The 22,216-nt window shown below is 36.0% G+C and overlaps 1 protein-coding gene across 1 annotated transcript in view; it reads right to left on the minus strand.

The window, feature by feature from the left end:
* Positions 1 to 5,212: 5,212 nt before the first annotated feature.
* Positions 5,213 to 22,216, minus strand: part of LOC125282787 (uncharacterized) — an 85,672-nt gene continuing 68,668 nt past the window's right edge. The window contains exon 7 of the mRNA XM_057304642.1: positions 5,213 to 5,397. Coding sequence (XP_057160625.1) covers positions 5,213 to 5,397 — 185 coding nt within the window. The remainder of the gene's footprint in view (positions 5,398 to 22,216) is intronic.

Raw genomic sequence — 22,216 nt, forward strand, 5'->3', positions numbered from 1 at the left:
ATGGCAGGCTCAAATAAAATAAAAAGCTATGCCCTTAGGGCAAAGCTGTGCCATTAAAAAAAATGGACCTCGATAGAGATGGATCTACTGACCATGGGAAATAAGGTTTATATGAGTATAACTTTCCATCACAATCTGGGTTTTGTCCAATGATTTACATTATAACGATAGGTGTGTCCAATAGTAATCTGTTGTTAAGATAGCTGTGGCACATCCTGGATAGGGCATGAGTAAGGCCAGAGGGTTCAAGTAAATTGAACTGGTAACTTGGACCTCCATATCATCCAACATTAGCATCAGTTCCTCAGATCACCATAGCCACATGGTTCATGGAGAGACCAACTTTTATATGAACACAAGTTAAAAATGGATTGTTGCCATGTTCTAACTCCATAGAGAGTTGGCTCTGAAAGACAGTGATAATAGGAAAATTTCCCAAGACAGCGATAATAGGAAAATTTCAGAGCTCAAGTGGTACATCTGTTCATCTACCTTATGTGTAAAGAGAATTAGCCTGAGGTAAGATTATATATCAGCTTATTGGCAGTGGTAAATGATTTGGCTGGTTGGTCAGAAGCCTAGAAAGAGAAAAGATAGAGTGGGGGAAAAAGAAGTTAGGAAGAATCAGATAGATGGACTTATGGGTCCCATAGTATGCAATATCACGTGTTAATACTCATCAAAGAACACCTACTCTGAAAGAGACTCTAAAAAAATATAGACAGAGTGACTTGGCCAGTTGAGGTTAGCCATCTTCAGTCATCAGCAATTCTAATGCTTCTGAATACCATGAACAATTATTAATTTGAGAAGAATCAGAAATCTAAATGTGAAATAAAAAGCAATAAAACTACTAGAATAAGTGTATCTTCACAACTTTTATGTAGACAGAAATTCCTAATGTCAGAAACAGAAAGCTAAATAAGAAATTATAAGTTGGTCTCCACTAAAATTAAGCATTTCTGTTCATTAAAATATTAAAGTGAAATATCAAGTAAGATACTGGGAAACAAAATCTGGAATACATATGTGTGATAAAGGTTTTGTACTCAAAATATACTAAGAATTCCTATAATTAATAAGTAGAAGACAAAATAACAAACTTTGAAAAATTGGCAAAAGACCTGAACAACCAGTTCGCTAAAGAGAATATCTAAATAACCAATAAACCTAGAAAAAAATATTCACTGTAATTACACAACAGGCATATGTATATTAAAAACATGACTGCAATTCTATGCTACTACAAACACAATGGAATGACTAAAATGGAAAACATGGCAATATCAAGTATATCACGAAATGTCTAGCAAATGCAACTTTCATATATAATTAGTGGGAATGTGAAAACTTTGCAATTATCAAGTAAAGTTAAAGATATGCATACCTTGCAAAGTAGGTCTAGAGGGAACATATCACATATCTCAATAAAGTCCTTAAATGAAAAATCCACAGCCAACATCATATTCAATAGTGAAAGTTAAGACTGAGAGCTTTTCCCCTAAGGTCAGGAATGAGACAAGGGTGTCCACTGTCAGCACTTGTATTCAAAATAGTACTGGAAGTCCTAGTCACAGCAATTAGACAACAAAAAGAAATAAAAGGCTTCAAAATTGGTAAGGAAAAAGCAAAACGTATTTGCAGATGGCTTGATGCTATATATAGAAAACCCTAAAAACTACACCAAAAATCTACTAGAACTGACACATGAATTCAGTAAAGTCACAGGATACAAAATCAATGTGTGGAAATCTGTTGCAGTCCTACACACTAATAATAAAGCATCAGAAAGCAAAATTAAGAAAAAATCCCACTTACAATGACACCAAAGAGAATAAGATACCTAGAAATAAATCTAACTAAGAGGTGAAAGTCTTGTACTCTGAAAACTATAAAACACTGATGAAAGAAATTGAAGATGACACAAAGAAATGGAAGACATTTCATACTCATGGGTTGGAAAAATGAATATTGTTAAAATGTCTATATTACCAAAGCAATCTATGTTTAATGCAATCCCTATCAAAATACCAATAGTATTTTTCACAGAACTACAACAAACAATCCTAAAATTTGTATGCAACCACAAATGACCCCATATAGCCAAAGCAATCTTGAAAAAGAAAAACAAAACTGGAGGTATCACAATTCCAGATTTCAAGTTCTATTACAAAGTGGTAGTAATTAAAACAGTACATGCCAGTACAGCATAAAAATGGACACATAGATCAATTGCATAGAACAAAAAACCCAGAAATAATCCCACAATTATATGGTTGATTAATCTTCAACAAACAAGGAATGAATATGCAATGGGAAAAAGAGAGTCTCGTCAACAAATACTGTTGGGAAAAGTGACAGCCACAAGCAAAAGAATGAAACTGAACTACTCTGTTTCACCATACATAAAAATAAACTCAAAATGAGTGAAAGACATAAATATGAGACAGGAAACCATAAAAATCCTTGAAGAGAGCATAGGCAGTAATCTTTTTAACATCACCTGTAGCAAAATTTCCTAGGTAGGTCTCCTGAGACAAGGGAAGTAAAAGCAAAAATAAACTACTGGAACTACATTACAATAAAACGTTTCTGCACAGCAAAGAAAACAATCAACAAAAGAAGGCAACCTATGGAATGGGAAAAGATATTTGCAAATGACATATCCAATAAAAGGTTAGTATCCAGAATATAGAAAAAACTGATACAACTCAATATCCCAAAAAACAAATATCACAATTTAAAAATGGGCAGACGACATGAAGAAACATTTTGTCAAAGATGTATAGACGGCTATCAGACACATGAAAAGATGCTGAGCATTACTCATCCAGCAAATGCAAATCAAAAGTACACAGATATCACCTCATACCTGTCAGAATGGCTAAAATCAACAACACAGGAAACAACAAGTGTTGGAGAGGATGTGGAGAAAAAGGAACACTCATGCTCATTTGGTGGGAATGCAAACCAGTGCAGCTACTCTGGAAAAGAGTATGAAGTTTTCTCAAAAAATTAAAAATAGATCTGTCCTATGATCCAATAATTGCACTACTGGGTATTTGCCCCCGAAATATAAAAACACTAATTCAGAGAGTTACATGCACTCTTTTTTACTGCAGCATTATTTACAATAACCAAACTGTGGAAGTAGCAGAAGTGTCCATCAATAGATGAATGGATAAAGAAGAAGTGATTACACACACATATACATACACATACACACACACATATATACATACACATATACACACACACACACAATGGAATATTATTCAATCATAAAAAGAATGAAATCTTGCCATTTGTTAACAAGAAGGAAAGAGCCAGAGAGTATAATGCTAAGCAAATAAGTCAGTCACAAAAAGACAAATACCATATGATCTGGCTCATATGTGGAATTTAAGAAACAAAACAAATGAGTAAAGGAAGAAAAAAGAGAGAGAGGTAAACCAAGAAACAGACTCTCAACTATAGGGGACAAACTGATAGTTACCACAGGGGAGGTAGGTGGAGGGATGTGGGAAAAAGGGGATGAGGTCTAAAGAGTACAATTATTATTATGAAAAAATGATAAAAAATAAAGATATGCATATCTTATGGCACTTCAATTTCACTTTTAGGTATATACTCTAGATAACTATATATGCCTATCCAGAGGTACTATACAAAATATTCATGTCTATTTGTAATAACAAATAACTTGGAGCAAACCAAATGTCCATCATGTTTTCACAACGTATTAAAACACAATAATGAAAAAGAATGAATTATTGATATGTGCAACAATTTGGATGAATCTCACAAATTATTGTTGAGTAAGGGAATACAGACACAAGGGAATACTGTGAGTCTATTTATGTGATGTTCAAGATAGGCAAAAATAATTAGGGTTGATAGAAATCATAGTGATTAGTCCTGGGTGTTGGTGGGTAACAACTGGGAAGAGCATAAGGAAAATTTCTGTGGTAATAGAAATGTTCTTTTTTTTTTTTTTTTTTTTTTTAAAGATTTTATTTATTTATTTGACAGAGAGACAGCCAGCGAGAGAGGGAACACAGCAGGGGGGAGTGGGAGAGGAAGAAGCAGGCTCCCAGCGGAGGAGCCCGATGTGGGACTCGATCCCGGAACGCCGAGATCACGCCCTGAGCCGAAGGCAGACGCTTAACGACTGCGCCACCCAGGCGCCCCTGAAATGTTCTATATCTTGATTTTGATTTTGTGGTAGATACATGATTATATACAATAAAATCCATTGAACTATATATGCTTTGGATTATGTACTTTATCTACTATGCTATACCTTACTGAAAACAATAAAATATTAATATAATCCACCACATTACAGGATTGAGGAACGATATTATATGACCCCCCTAATAGATGCAGGAAAGTATTAAATAAAAGTCAAAGCTTAGGCATGTTGAAAGATTTCAGAAACTAATAGAAGGGCAGGAGGTCTTTATCTTATAAAGGGAGTTTGCAAAAAAGATAACTCAGAAAACATAATTACAAAATACTAAGAGGAGTTCCTCTGAGATCAACAACAAAATAAAAATATCTGCTGTGAAGCGGACCCCCAGATAGAAGTAGGCTTGCATTAGACTTATTGGAAAAAATAACTGAAATATAAAGGAAAGATGAAGCAGATGTTGGTTGGGAGCATCTTAAAATTTGGCGGTTTAACACAATAAAGGAAAGGAGGAAGGAAGATTAGACAGAAAAGCTTCAGACTATAGTGCATCCCTCAGAAATACTTACTCAGGCCAATTAAGAGAGACAATCACGACATTAAGAGAGTCATGCATAAGGCAGAAATGAACTGACTCTAGAAAATAAAAAAAATGATAACAGAAAATAGAATATAATATATAAGAAATAATAAAGAAATAAGCTCTGATCTAATAGCTACTACAAAAATTGTAATTGGAGTAAAATAGCTGTATCAAAATGGGTTGTTCAAAAGGGACACACTTAAGAGGATAAACAAAGTTTGACCAAAAACAAAAGAAAACAAAACCCATATAGATGCAAGAAGAATGCAAGAATATTCAGAAGATCTAGTAGTTAAATCCAACATTTTAATCAACAAATGGAGATTTTTATAATCTCAATAGATGTTTTAAAACTTCCAAAGTGTGATGTCATCAAAGTAGCAGAATAGAAGGCCTTCCATCTGTAACCCTACACAACAAAAATACTTTGCAGCTATTCACGCCTTTGTGGAGTCCTGGTAGGAGCTTGTGGAAACCTGGTAGAGCCCAAGAACAAGAAGGGCCATTTTGAGAAGGCAGATCTGCACCCAAATGGGAATTTTGCCAACTCTGGTCTCTGCTACAGACCTGGAAGCAGTTCTGTATCCTATGGACTTGGCTTTGGCTTTCTTTGGTTTTGGTTCTGAAACCAGCAACATTCACCAATCAAACCAGGAGGTGTCACATCTGTCTAAGCTGTGGGTAACAGGCCCTCCAAACTTAGTCTGGCTGTGGACTCCGGTATCAGTCTGTTCTCTGGCTACAACCCCTCTTGGCTGAAGTTTAGGATTGGTTCCGCTTGCCCAGGAACATGTTGGGAGACATGCCTGCTCATATACCTAGCAGTAGCCATGTGATCTGCCTCTAAGCACACTCAACTGCAATCCCAGAGCAAATTCCATCACTCTGGGACCCAACAAAAGGTTTTTGCCTGCCAAAACCATGTTGTAAATATTGAAAGTGGTGTTTGCTCCTTCAATTAAATAGACACTGGAGTAGGACTTAAGATGGCAGAGTAGTAGGAGAATCCTAGGCTTGCCTCATCCCTTAAACACAGCTACATAAATATCAAATCATTCTGAATACCCAAGAAATCAATCCGCGGACTGACAGAACAAAGTGCAAACTAGAGGGAGAAAAGAGGCCTCATTGTGGAAGGTAGGAGGTATGGAGATGTAATTTGGGGGAGAAATGGATCATGGATGCATGGAGGGAGACTTGGTTATGGAGAAAGGAGAGAGAGGAAAGAGAGTGAGAGAGAAAGAGAGAGAGGAGTGCGCAGGGGAAAACACTTCTCCAACGACATGACTGGGAAAACAAAAGCTGCTGATTTTTGTGAGTTTTTACACCCAATGGGGCTCAAAGACGGAGTTGTAGAGGTCCACAGCATGGCCAATGTAGAGCCCTGAGTGTGCTGCAGTGCTCCTGTGGAGGAGCGAAGAGGCCTGGGAGCAGACGGAGTGATATGAGGATCCCCTGGGACATTCTGATTGAGACAATTCCCACTTCCTGGAGCACATCTGGGAAAGGTAGCATTGTCTCTCTGGGGACAAAAGAGTCAGCAGGTGCCATTATCCTCTCCCACGCCTCAACATGGGTGCAGAGACACCTGCTGCGGTGGATAACATGGAGACTGGCTCTTTGTTTCACTTTATTCCAAACTCCATGCCCTTGCACTTTGGTGCAATTGCCCTTCTGGGACAAACCTGCATCAGTCCCAGCATGGCGAGACCCTCCCCCAGAGGGTCAATGCAGGTCCCTACAACACCACGAACCTAAAGTTTGGAGTTTGAAAACCGAGCTGACCTGCCTGGGATAGAACACAGGTGGACTGAGCAATCAGGAGGGCAGACGGCCCAGACACAGATAAGGTGAAGGCAGCAATCTGAGGGATGCCTGGGACACACACGAGGCGAGATTGTTCAATCCTCTGGGAGGGCTTCCTGGACAGTGGCAGGTGTGAATTCCCTTCTCCTGGGACAATGGAGGGAGCTGGCACCATTTCTCTCCCCTGCCCCTCAGCATAAATTAACTTCAGTAAGCAGCACAGCACCAATGGTGGAGGCCAAGCCCCACCCCCTGCTCTCTGTAGGTGCTGCTTTTCTCAGGTAATTGTGCCTGAGAACCAGACCAGTGAGCCTCTGCTCCAGAAGACCAGCACAAATGCCCCACATGCACCACATCTACTGACCGTAGAGTTTGGCAAAGCTTCAATTCTAGTGGAAATAGCATCAAGTCTCTTAACAAGCAGACCAGAGCACACCTAGTTTAAAACTTGACATACTCTGGCCAAGGTCCACACACTCCCCACTGTAGAAAACTGCAGAGGCCTGACCTGAGGGAAAGAGCAGCCAAAACACAGCAGCAGAGTGTACATAGCATATACCAGAGACACTTTCTGAAGGGCCACGTCCTGGATAGGCTATGACCTCTTCTTAATAAAGCCATTACCTTCAGGATCAAGAAACATAACAGTCTTTCCTAATACAGAGAAGACAGAAGACAGAGGAATTCATCCCAAAAGAAAGAAAAAGAAAAGGTCACAGCCAAGGACCTAATCAGAGCAGAGACAAGTAATATATCTGATCTAGAATTTAAAGCAACAATCATAAGCATACTAGCTGGGCTTGAGAAAAGCATAGAAGACAACAGGAAGTCCCTTACCACAGAGTCAAAAGACCTAAAAACTAGTCAGGCCAAAATGAAAAATACAATAACTAAGATTAAAAACTGACTAGATATAATGACCATAAAGATGGCAGAAACAGAGGGATAAATAAGTGATATAGAAGACAAAATTAGGGGAAATAATGAAGTAGAAAAGAAGAGGGAAAGAGAAATATTAGATAATGAATATAGGCTTAGGGAACTCAGTGATTCCATAAAGTGTAATAACATTGGTATCATAGGAGTCCCAGTAGAGCAGTGGAAAAGGGGGCAGAAAGTTTATTTGAGACAAATATAGATGAAAACTTCCATAATCTGGGGAAGGAAATAGACATCCAAATCCAGGAGGCACAAAGAACTCCCACCAAAACCAACAAAAGGAGGCCAACACCAAGACACATCATAGTTAAATTTGCAAAATATAAATAAAAAATCCTCAGCAAAAGAAAAGGAGTCCCTAACTTACAAGGGAATACAAATTAGCAGCAGATATCTCCGCAGAAACTTGGCAGGTCAGAAGAGAGTGGCATGATATATTCAATGTGAGGAATGGGAAAGATCTGCAGCCAAAAATGGTTTATCCAGCAAGGCTGTCATTTAGAATAGAGGGAGAGATAAAGAGTTTCCCAGACAGGCAAAAACTAAAGGAGCTCATGACCACTAAACCAGCCCTGTAAGAAATATTAGAGGATTCTTTGAGTGGGAAAGAAAGACCAAAAGCCTAGTCTTTACTAGAAAGAGGCAGAGAAAATCTCCAGAAAGAATGACAAAACAAGTAATAAAGTGACACTAAATTGATTTCTATCAATAATTACTCTGAATGTAAATGGACTAAATGCTCCAATCAAAAGACATAGGGTGTCAGAATGGATTTAAAAAAAAAACAAAAAAACAGCAAGAGCCATCTATATGTTGCCTACAAGAGACTCATTTATACCTAAAGACACCTACAGATTGAAAGTGAGGGGATGGAGAAATATTTATCATGCAAATAGATTTAAAAAGAAAGCCAGAGTAGCAATACTTTTATCAGACAAACAGAATTTTAAATCAAAGTCTGTAACAAGAGACAAAGAAGGGCACTTATATCATAATAAAGGGGTTTATCCAAAAAGAAGATCTAACAATTGTAAATATTTATGCCCCCAACTTAGGAGCATCCAAATATATAAATAAACTAATACAGATATAAAGGAACTCATTGATATTAATACAATAACAGTAGGCAACTTAGCACCCCACTAACATCAATGGACAGATAATCTAAGCAGAAAATCAATAAGGAAAGCGGTAGTGTACACATTCTTTTTGAGCGCACAGGGGACACACTCCAGAAGAGATCACATATTAGGTCACAAATCAGCCTCAACAAGTACAAAAAGATTGATATCATACCATGCATATTTTCTGACCACAATGTTATAAAACTTGAAGTTAACCACAAGAAAAAAATTGGAAAAACAAATACATGGAGGTTAAAGAAAAGAGAAAGGACCCAAATTAATAAAATCATGAATGAGAGAGGAGAGACCACAATCAATACCACAGAAATACAAACAATTATGACAGAATATTATGAAAAATTATATGCCAGGGTGCCTGGGTGGCTCAGTCATTAAGCATCTGCCTTTGGCTCAGGGCGTGATCCCAGGGTCCTGGGATTGAGCCCTGCATTGGGCTCCCTGCCCTGCTGGGAGCCTGCTTCTTCCTCTTCCACTCCCCTGCTTGTGTGTTCCCTCTCTCGCTGGCTGTCTCTCTCTCTGTCATATAAATAAATAAAATCTTAAAAAAAAAAGAAAAATTATATGCCAACAAATTGAGCAATCTGGAAGAAATAGAAAACTTCCTAGAAATATATAAACTACCAAAACTGAAACAGAAAGAAATAGAAAATTTGACAGACTGATAACCAACAAAGTAATTGAATTGGTAATTAAAAATCTCCCAACAAACAAACATCCAGGGCCAGATGGCCATAAAGGCAAATTCTACCAAACATTTAAAGAAGAGTTAATACCTATTCATCTCAAACTGTACCAAAAAATACAAATGGATGGAAAATTTCCAAACTCATTCTACAAGGCCAAAACCAGACAAAGACTCCACTAAAACAGAGAATTACAGGCCAATATCCATGATGAACATGGATGCAATAATTCTCAACAAAATACTAGCAAATTGAATCCAACTGTACTTTAAAAGAATCATTCACTACGATCAAGTGGAATTTATTCCTGGACTGCAAATAGTTGCAAATCAATCAATGAGATATACCACATTAATAAAAGAAAGAGTAAGAACCATATGATTTTCTCAATAGATGCAGAAAAAGCATTTGACAAAATACAGCATTCTTGATAAAAACCCTCAACAAAGTAGGAATAGAGGAACATATCTAAACATCATTAAAGTAATATACAAAAGACCCATAGCTAATATCATCCTCAATGTAGAAAAATTGAGAGATTTTTCTCTATCTTCAGGAGCAAGACAGGGATGCGCACTCCCAGCATTGTTATTTAACATAGTACTGGAAATCCTAGCCTCAGCAATCAGACAACAAAAAGAAATAAAGGGCCTCCAAATCAGCAAGGAGGAAGTCAACTTTCATTTGCAGATGACATGATACTCTATGTAGAAAACCCAAAAGACTCCACCAAAGAGTCGATAGAAATGATACACAGGTTCAATAAACTCACAGGACCCCAAATCAACACACAGAAATCTGTCGCATTTCTATATACCAACAATGAAGCAGCAGAAAGAGAAATCAAGGAATTGAACCCATTTACAATTGCAGCAAAACCCACAGGATACCTAGGAATAAACCTAACCAAAGAGGTCAAACATCTGTACTCTGAAAACTATAGTACACTTATGAAAGAAACTGAAGATCACACAAAGATGGAAAAACAACCTTGCTCATGCATTGGAAGAACAAATATTGTTAAGTGTCTATACTACTCAAAGTTATCTACACATTTAATGCAATCCCTATCAAAACACCATCAGCATTTCCACAGAGCTAGAACAAACAATACTAAAATCTGCATGGAACCACAGAAGACCCCAAATAGCCAAAGCGACTTTGAAAAAGAAAAGCAAAACTGGAGGCATCACAATTCTGGACGTCAAGCTATGTTACACACTGTAGTAATCAGAACAGGATGGTACTGACACATAGATCAATAGAACAGAATACAAAATCCAGGAATGGACCTACAACTATATGGTCAATTAATCTTACTAATCAAAAATGCAATACATGACAATGCTGTTCTTCAATCATGAAGGAGAGACAAAGACATCCCCAGACAAATAAGAGATGAGGGATTTCATCACCAGTAGAGCCTTACAAAGAAAGCAAAAGGGAATTCTTCAGATTGAAAGAAAAGGACACTAACAACATGAAAATATATGAAAGTACAATATTCACTAGTAAAGATAACTATATAGTCAAGTTTAATATACTCTACTACTGTAATGGTGTATAAATCAATTTTAATCTTATAAATATTAAAAGACAAAAGAATTACATGTAAGTATAGCTACAATAATTTGTTAATGGATAAACAATTTCGAGAGCATAAAGTGTGACATCAGTAGCATAAAAGGTTAATTAGGGAGAGAAGTAAAAGTGCAGAATTTTTGTATGTAATTAAAGTTAAGTTGTTACCACCTTAAAATGGACTGTTACAACTATAAGATGTTTTATGTGAGCCTCATGATAACTACAAATTTATAACCTCAGTAAATATGCAAAAGATAGATAAAGGAATCCAACCATGCTTTTTCAAAAAAATCAGCAAGTCACAAATGAGGACAGCGAGATAGGAAGAAAGAAAAAAAGAACTAGAAAACAATGAAATGGCAATAAGTCCTTACCTAATAATAATAACTTTAAATATAAATGGATTAAATTCTCCATCCAAAGACATAGATTGGCTAAAAGGATTTTTAAAAATAGGATCCAATAATATGCTGACTACAGGAGACTCAATTTAGCTTTTAATGAGTAACATAGGCTGAATGTGAAGGTGTGGAAAGGTAATATCCCATACAAATAGTAACAAAAAGTCAGAAGAAGTTCTATACTTTCATTAGCTATAATAAACATTTAGTCAGAACCTGCCGCCAGAGAGAAGGATGGTCACATACAATGATAAATGGGTCAATTAAACAAGATAATATAAAAGTTGTAATATATATATATGCACCAAACATTGGAACACTTAAATTTATAAAGCAAATGTTAGCAGAGCTGAAGAAAGGTACAGATGGCAATATTATAGTAGGGTATTTCAATACTCTACATTCATAGTTTATCCAGGGAGAAAATTAATAAGGAAATAGGGACTTGAATAATACTGTAGACAAAATGGATCTAAAAGACCTTTACAGAACAATCCATCCAACATTTACAGAATACATATTCTTCTCAGGAGCACATAGAACATTCTCCAGATAGATTGTATGTTAGGGCAAAAAACAAGTCTTAAAAATTTAAGGAGGTCAAAATCCTATCAAGTATCTTTTCTGATTACAATTATATGAAACTAGCATCAATAACAGGAGGAAAGTTGTGGAGGAGGAGGCAAGATGACAGAAAAGTAGGGAACCTCATTTCATCTGGTCCCTTGAATTTAGCTAGGTAACTATCAAATCATTATGAACACCCATGAATTCAACCTAAGATGTAAGAAAAGAATGTCTGGAACAGTATAAGTAGAAAAGTGACCACTTTCTACAAGGTGGGAGGTGTGGAGAAGTGAATATGAGGGGATATATTGGAAGATAAATGTCACAGGGAGGGAGCCTCTGTAAGCCAGCTACTGGAAAGTGATATAGCCCCAGAGGGCAAAATTGGAACCCACAGAAATCTGCTCCAGTGAGAGACATCCCTGCCTGAAAGGGGTTCATATGGTGAAAAGGGGCAAAATTTTAGGTGAGACAGTGTGTACTTGGAATCCCCAGAGTCACAGAAACTCTACTGGCTGAGCCAGTAGAGTTCCCAAGCATCAGAGCAGGGAAACTGGTGACAGTCAGTGAGGCTGGGAGGGGGCTCTCAGCTTTGTTCACCGTGAACTGGAAGCCAGAGCTCAATCAGGTGACTGCTCTGAGTGGGGACTGTGCAAAGGACAGGAAATTGAGACCCCTCTGCCTTTCCCTGGGAGGGGCGGGGTGGGGGTGGGCACAACTGGGCAACAGCTTTCAGGGCAGGAACCGTGTAAAGGACAGTACCAGGAGACCCTCTGCCTACCCCCGGGAGGATGGATGTGGGTATGCACTGCAGGAGTCTGCAGAGTTTGGTACACACAAAAGTGAAGAACATTTATACCTGAGGGAGTGCTGAAGAGAGAGGACCACAAACTTTTGACTCTGGGGATGGAGATTGGGGCATAGCCATTTTTATTTTGATCCTCTAAAGAGGCTGAAAGCCTTCAAGGAATGAAAGCCACACAGAGGAACAGCTTACACGGAGCCCAGCCCCCTGGCAAGGGGCAGTGCAACTCCAACAAGCAAAGATACCTGAGAAGCAGTGCAGTAGGCCCCACCCTCAGAAGACCAAATGGAAGAACAGGTGCATAGCAAATTTACAGACCATACAAGACTAAAGCTCCAGGGCTAGGGGAAAATAGTATATAGAATTCAAGGTTTTTCCTCATGATTCATTTATTTATCTTTCAGTTTAAATTTTCCATTTCTTTTCTTTTTCTTTTTTCCTTTTCAAATAGTTTCTTATTTTATCAACTCTTTGTTTTAAAAAGACTTAAAGTCTTTTTTTTTAAACTTTCATTTCTTACATTTACATTTTATAGCTATATTTTTCATTTTTGGCTTCCTTTTACTTTATTCAATTTTATTTTTGTATATCTATAAGTACTGTGTTTTTTTAAAAAACAATTTTGGGATTAGTGTCTTCTAACACACAGAGCAAAATACACTCATAATCAACTGGATCAGCCTGTTTTCTCCACCCTGTTAGATTATATTTTCTCTTCCCTCCACCTTTTTTTTTTCTTTCTTTTTCTTTTCCTCTTTGGTGTTTTACCTCTTCAGATTTGTCTAGCGTGTATTTTGCTTGAGTCATGGTTGATATTTTTAATTCTGCTCACTCGTTCATCCATTCTTCTCTGGGCGAAATGACTAGAAGGAGGAATTCACAACAAAAGAAAGAACCAGAGGTAATGTAATACTCTCTGCCACAGATCTAAATGATATGGACATAAGTAAAATGTCAGAACTGGAATTCAGGATAACAATTATAAAATTACCAGTTGGGACTTGAAAAAAGCATAAAAAGCACAAAAAAACCCACTAAAAAGCATAAAAAAGAAAAAAGCATAAAAGACACTAAAAAAATCTCTTAGTGCAGAAATGAAATCTAATCAGGGTGAAACGAAAAATGCTCTAATATGTAGTCTAAATAGGATGCTCTAACAGCTAGGGTAAATGAGGCAGAAGAGAGAGTAAGTGATGTAGGAGACAAATTGATGGAAAAGAAAGAAGCTGAAGAAAAGAGAGAAAAACAACTAATAGGCCATGAGGAGTGGCTTCGAGAAATCAGTGATTCTATAAAATGTACCAACATAAGAATTATTGGGCTGCCTAGGAGAAAGAGAGAGAAAGGGCCAGAAGGTGTATTTGAGCAAATCATAGCTGAAAATTTCCCTATTCTAGGGAAGGAAACAGGCATTCATGCTCCAGAGGTAGAGAGGACCCCCCCAAAATCAATAAAAATAGATCAACACCCCAACATATAATAGTGAAGCTTGCAAATTTCAGAGATAGAGAGAAAATCCTGAAAGATGCCCAAGACAAGAAGTTCCTAACCAAGAGAGGTAGGAACATTAAACTTACATCAGACCTATCTGCAGAGACCTCGCAGGCCAGAAAGGGCTGGCATGATATATTCAGGGTGCTAAATGAGAAAAACATGCAGCCAAGAATAATTTATCCAACAAGGCTGTCATTCAAAATGGAAGGAGAGATAAAGAACTTCCAGGACAGACAGAAACTGATAGAATATGTGACCACCAAACCAGCCCTGCAGGAAATATTAAGAGGGATGCTGGAAGCTAACAGAGAGCCCAAGAGTAACATAAACCAGACAGAAACAGAGACAATCTACAGAAACAGTACATTACAGGTAATACAATGGCACTAAATTCATATTTTTCAGTTGTTACTCTGAATGTAAATAGGCTAAATGCTCGAATCTAAAGACATAGGGCACCAGATTGGATAAAAAAGCAAGACCCATCCACACGCTGTCTACAAGAGACTCACTATAGACCTAAAGACACCTCCAGACTGAAATTGAGGGGGTGGAGAACCACTTATCATGCTAATGGACCTCAAAAGAAAGCTGGGGTAGCAATCCTTATATCAGACAAATTAGATTTTAAAACAAAGATGGTAATACAGGATAAAGAAGGACACTGTATCATACTTAAAGTATCTACCCAAAAAGATCGAACAATTCTAAATATTTATGCCCTTAATTTGGGAGCAGTTATAACAACCAATTAATAACCACATTAAAGAAATACATAGATAGTAGTATAATAATAGTAGGGGACTTCAACACCCCACTCCAGCGATGGACAGGTCATCTAAGCAGAATATCAACAAAGAAACAAGGGCTTTGAATGACACATTGGACCAGATGGAGTTCGTAGACATATACAGAACATTCCATCCTAACACAACAGAATATTCATTCTTCTCGAGTGCACATGGAACCTTCCCCAGAAGAGACCACATGCTGGGTCACAAATCAGGTCTCAGCCAAAACCAAAAGATTGAGATTATTCCCTGCATATTTTCAGCCCACAATTCTTTGAAACTTGAACTCAACCACAAGAGGAAATTTAGAAGGAACTCAAACATTGGAGGTTAAAGAGCATCCTACTAAAGAATGAATGGGTCAACCAGGAAATTGAAGAAGACGTTAAAAAAATTCATGGAAACAAATGCAAATGAAAACACAATTGTTAAAAAGCCTTTGGGATACAGCAAAGGTGGTCCTAAGAGGGAAGTGCATTGCAATACAAGCATCTCTCAAAAAATTAGAAAAATCTCAAATACACAAGCTAACTGAATAATAAAAAAAAAGAGAAAAAAAGCAGATGTGAGGTATATATATATATATTTCAGCCATAAAATAGAATGAAATCTTGCCATTTGCAACAACATGGATGGATCTATAGGGCATAATGCTAAGTGAAATAAGTCAGTCAGAGAAAGGAAATGCCGTATTATTTCACTCAAATGTGGAATTTAATAAACAAAACAAATAAACAACAAAAAAAGGAGACAAACAAAAAAACCAGACTCCTAAATACAGAGAACAAAGTGGTGGTTGCCAGAGGAAAGTTGGGTGTGGGGATGAGTGAAATAAAGCAGATTAAGAGTACACTTATCTTTATGAGGACCGAAAAATAAGTAGAATTATTATATCTTTATATTGTACACCTGAAACTAATATAACACTGCATGTTAATTATACTTCAATAAAAATTAAATTAATTTTCTACCAAAGAGAGAGAGAAAGAGGGAGAGAGACAGACCACTGTAACTAGATGTACTTTAGAGGTCAAATGATCAAACTTTATATATCAAATTGTGAAAGGAATTCCACATGAAGTAGAATTGTGTGCTGTATGTGATTCGTTACAACTCATCTTTCAAACTCTAAGGTTGTTTAAAGGAATATATTCTATAGGTAGATAAAGTGATATAAAATATTTTCCTGTACCGAGGTCTCACATTTTTCAAAACAAATTACTAAGCTGATGGAGTTCATATGTATTGGACTTAAAAATTTGTCTGTGTATCATTGAGAGGCACCAAAGATGTGACAAAAAAAATCACTTTGAATCTATCTCTGGAATCTACAATGACTGTATATTATGTATTGAGTCACTGTATATGAAAGATCAAATTCTTAAACACAGAAATTTAAATACCTATTGATTCTTTTTCCACTAAAGCAGTAGCTTATCAATATAAGCACATTTGAAATGATACAATAATTTTGGATACTGGAAAAAAATCTAATTTAATATGTAAATGTATTAATTTCATATCATTTGGATTATCAAGTAAATAAGAAACCAAAATATTAATTAATATTTAGGAATAGTAAAAGTTGACAAAATATTTAAAAAATAAATAAAGTAGAGCACCTGGGTGGCTCAGTCGGTTAAGCCTCCAACTCCTCATTTCAGCTCAGGTCATGATCTCAAGGTTGTGGGATTGAACACTGCCTCAGGCTTTCTGCTTGGCATGGCATCTGCTTGTCCCTCTCCCTCTGCTACTCCCCCAGCTCACGCTCACTCTCTCTCTCTCTCAAATAAATAAATAATCTTAAAAAAATTAAATCTTCACTTAAATAGAAGCACATTAAAAAATAATAATAATAATAATAACAACAACAACAAACCATCAATCTCAGGGCCAAAAGAAAAAAACAAGATTGCAAAAAGATACTGGACTACTACTCATTCAATATTTAAAAGTTTTTTCCTTCTTATTCTTTTCAATATTCCTTTTAATACCAGCATTAATTTAACCTGATATTTGTCACTAACATTTCCACACAGAGTATGTCCTTTGAGTTTATAAATCTTTCATTGTTCAACTACAGCTAGTGGTATGATTTGTAGTTTTACTAAATACTTACTATGATTTGTAGGTTTACAAGATAGCATATAAAGAATAAAGACTTTCTTGACTGCTTCAATGAATTTCCATTTTTATGTGAAAAAAATAAAGCAAGATATTTTCTTTCTAAATTTAAATTATTTTACCTGGAAGTATAAGAAATGTATGAAGATGATTTTTCTATCACATCATACAAAATATATTTGCAAAAAATATGACACTTAAATAAACATGACATTTTCAAAACATGCATTGAACAAATTTCATTTAATTGCTTTTATACCACACCTGAAGATATTACAGGGACATTAGTAAATAGAAGCAAGCTGGAGCTTCAACACAGAGCTCCTTTCTTAACATCAGCAACAAAAAGGCTTTGATCTTAGTTTCGAAGTTGTTCCAGATAGTAAAGTAGTCTGAAAATAAACCAAGTAATTGTAACTTTCATTTAATTAAACATGTGTATATACACACATACAAACATTTCTGAAACTTTCATTTTATGCATTTCTTGTTATTAGAGCATATGTTACATTAATTGCAAGCCATTTTTCAAAATATTATCTAGAACTTTTGGTTTTCAAAAACAGTGATCTTTCTCTCAATGCTAAAAAGTTGATTTTAGCAGGACATTGAGAAAGACTCACACCTCCAGCAAATTATAATTAGGTTCCTCTAAGCCCTCTTTTTGACAAGGCCTTGGCCCTGTCCTTGGCCTGCTTTTAGCAAGAATACTGTTCAGCTAATTTAGTAGGAATGCTCCTCCGCTTGATTTCTCTTTTTGTATTTTATATTGACTCCACACACTGCTCATTGGCTGTAAATCACCAGCTCTCTTTGCTATATCTGGAGTTGTGTTCAATCTCCCTGCCCTATTGCAGTAGTCTTGAATAAAGTCTTCATTGCCATTTTAAAACAATTTCAGAATAATATTTTTATAACATTATTCAAAGTGGAAAGGACTTGCCTTATCTTTGGAAGGAAAGCCCAAGCTTTCCAAGGACTACAGATCCTACTCATCTTTGCCCTAATTCTGGCCTAATTTGAACTCCTCAGTGTTCTTGGTTGAAATTGACACTTTCTACTCAGTATTAAGGGACATTCTACTACTGTAAAAAAGCACTACATGTTATCCAGCAACACTGTTGAAATACTATTTTTGCCCGTAATTCTCCAGGAGTCTATTTTTACTTACACCAGTCATTAATCAACAAAAATATTTCCTATATATTTTTCTGAGTAGCTCACTGCCTTCCCAGGTCCTGAATAACTGTTGGATCATTGATAATTCTTGAGTTGTGCTATCCAATATGGGAGCCACAAGTTTAATTAGATTTAAACTAATTAAAATTAAAGATCTACATTCTCAGTCACACTAGGCACATCTCAAGAGCTAAACTATAGCATATAACTCATAGTTCCCTTATTAGAGGGAACAGGTACAGACCATTTCCATTATCACAGGAAATTCTACTGGGGAGTGCTATGGTACTGAAGTTGTAATTGACATGAAAGAGGTGGTTTGGGAGAATTTTTAAATGGAGCCAATATAGATTGAATTTCTTCATTGGGTTTCCCTTGCCAGTAGCTATAAGATCTGGATTTTAAAAAATTAGCGGCAACTATTTGTATATGGGTTTGGGTATTAGTTGATTTCCCTTATATCATCAAATGATAAGCAGCATGTTTCTCAATTCTGGCAGCACATTTGAATCACCTACAGAGAATATGGTTTAATTGTTCCGGGGATGGGAGCAGAGAATTTGTGTTTTTTAAAAGCAACCCAGATGAATTCTATTTTGTAGACAGGCTTCAAAAGCACTAATTTAGCACATAAGTTAGCTCATTTAATCAAATCATTACAAAATTAATATATATGGCTTTGTTATCTGGGTAGTCCATAGGGGCAAACTGAGAAGCTAGAATGGATCCAGTTTAAATAATCCTAGCAGTTGCCATTCATAGGGACAGACTGCTATGTTGAACTAAAATTTATGTTGAAAAAATAATTCTAGAGAGAAACATAAAATTCACCTTGTTCACAATCCAATTATTTGGCACCTTGCAATAACAATTTTACTATTTGTTTCTGCATATATTCTCTCTAAACCCTCACAAAAGTTGTTACTATGTTTCATCTTTATATTACCTCTGGGATGTTTCACGGTTTCAGAGAAGAGATAATCGGTCATTAGTGAAGAATTATTCCATTTATTTTCTCTTGGCTGATACTTTAATTAGGATCAATTTATGATTTCTATTTACCACATAAGCTGTACATTTTTTACTACTGTATAAATTGTAAACATTATCTTTAAATGAGAGATTTTAGAAAATAGTCATTATTTCATTAATTTTTCCATTTTTTGCTTCTGAAGAAATCTGTTTTTTTCTTTAATTTTTGACACTAAATAGAACTCCATGTACTTAGATTAATATCATTGTTCAGTGCTCTAATTTTTGCTGGAGATGTATACACACACACACACATTTGAGGTTCAAAAGGATATTATATAAATTCAAATACTCATGTAATAATCCAGATTGGATTTAAGACCATATCATCCAATAGTATTACTCTCTCCAGGGCACAGTGAAAATGTGGTTAAAAATAATATTTTAATGTTATTAAGATCGATTGGTAAGAATCATGTCTTTAAAATTATTAGCACTTATATTTTGTGCCATTACAAATTCTACAAAATATACTGTAACAGATATCAATCAGGTTATTGTTATGAGGCATTTATGTTTACTTTATATTTACTTCCTTTCCTTTTTGAAATTTGTTGTGCAGTGTGCAAACATTAACATTTTGAATAGGCTGAATATTTTAACCATTTGTGGGTTAAAATATAACTTTTTTAAAATTAGAAGGAAGAGAAAACATTGAAAACATTCAAACTTACCTGCTACCAATTAAGCTCCTCCGAGATCTGGGCATACCCTATTTATCCAGTCTATTTTCCACTATTGTTCAATAAGCATCATCCTTTCAAGTCAGTGTTATTTTCATAAAGCTTCCACATTTGCAAATTTCATTGCTATCTCCATGAATTTGCTCATGTTGTTTATCTTGACCAGAACTCATTTTTTCTCAAAAATAGCGTTACGGTGGAGATTTCGGGCAGTGGTCCGTGACACTTTAAAGAAAAGTTATTGTGTGATTAAAAAAGAAAAGTTTAATTTCATTACAGTTGACATAATTTTTATTATATGTGACATATGGAAAACAGATTATTATATATGAATAATAGTAACACTGGAAATGGAAATGGAAAAGCAGTATGTAAATCATACAAGTACATACATAAATAAACCTATGTTTCTATAGAAATGATACTGGGACACCTTTAACATAGAGCAGTATAAAGATAGTACAATCATTCTCCAAATTTAGCCTATGTCTGAATCATCCAGAAAATTTGTTAAAACAGATTGCTGGACTTGAACCCTAAAGCTTCTGATTCTATAGGTCTGAAGTAGGGTCCAATAATTTATATTTCTAATATATTCCCAGTTGATGCCCAGGCTGCTTTCTAGTCTAGAGACCACACTTTGACAAGCATTGACAGAGAAATTTTAAAAGTTCAAATTCACTGGAATTTTATTTTGGACTATATATGATATTTATACTCAATATACCTATGGTTCTTCAAAAAAATCAGTCAGTTTTAAGTGAGAGACAATTTGTTTACTGCAAAAGAAAGGGGTAATAAAATTAGTGTCAGGGAGGAAATAGTGGCAAATCCTTTTAGGCAGAAGACTCATGTTTAAGCTGATAGAAACCAAGACTGGATTATAAAATAGGTATTTATTCAAATGATGTTTGTTGCAACATTGTTAGAGAGAAAACTGAAAACAACCAAAGTGCCCATTTAACAGAGTCCTAGTTAAATAAGCTTTAGTATGCTCAAATATAAAGGACTTAAAAAGAATTAGGTTGATGTGAACAGAAATAGAAAAAAATCCTAAAATTCACATGGAACTATTAATGACCCTGAATAGACAAATCAATCTTAAGAACAACAAAGTGGAGGCATCACACATCTTTATTTCAATCTATTTACAAAGCAACAGTCATCAAAAAAAGGTCCCTTAAAAAGTTAAAAATAGAACTACCCTATGATCCAGCAATTACACTACTGGGTATTTACCCCAAAGATACAGACGTAGTGAAGAGAAGGGCCACATGCACCCTAATGTTCATAACAGCATTGTTCACAATAGCTAAACTGTGGAAGGAGCCGAGATGCCCTTCAACAGATGACTGGATAAAGAAGATGTGGTCCATATACACAATGGAATATTGCTCAGCCATCAGAAAGAACGATTACCTAACATTTGCAGCAACATGGATGGGACTGGAGGAGATTATGCTAAGTGAAATAAGTCAAGCAGAGAAAAGACAATTATCATATGGTTTCACTCATTTATGGAACATAAGAAATAGCAGGGAGATCAGTAGGAGAAGGAAGGGAAGAATGAAGGGGGGTAAATAGAAGGAGGAATGAAGCATGAGAGACTATGGACTCTGGGAAACAAACTGAGGGCTTCAGAGGGGAGGGGGTGGGGGATTGGGATAGTCTGGTGATGGGTATTAAGGAGGGCATGTATTGCATGTACCACTGGGTGTTATAAGTAAAAAAAATTAAAACCATCTTGACACTATACATTAAATTGAATTTAAATAAAAACTTTAAAAAAAGGGTGGCACTAGCATAATAACAGGAATCTAGACCAGTGGAACAGAATAGAGAGCCCAGACATAAACACACATGCAGTCCAATAATTTTTGACCTGGGCACCCAGAATATACATTGGAGAAAGGGTAGTCTCTTCAATAAATGGTACTGGGAAAACTGGAAATCCTAATCTAGAGAATGAAATTGCAACCCTGTCTTATACCACTTACAAAACATTAACTCAAACTGGATCAAAGACTTAAAGGTAAGACCTAAAACTGTAAAACTCCTAGAAGAAAACAAAATTATAAAGATCCTTGTCATTGGTCTTTGCAATGATTTCTTGCAAAAGATATCCTAAGTAGACAACAAATAAACAAGTGGGACCACATCAAACCACAGAGCTTCTTAACAATAAAGAGAGCAATCAATCAAAAAGGC

The sequence above is a fragment of the Ursus arctos genome, unplaced genomic scaffold (assembly GCF_023065955.2).
Source record: "Ursus arctos isolate Adak ecotype North America unplaced genomic scaffold, UrsArc2.0 scaffold_30, whole genome shotgun sequence".
In the NCBI taxonomy this organism is placed as follows: Eukaryota; Metazoa; Chordata; class Mammalia; order Carnivora; family Ursidae; genus Ursus; species Ursus arctos.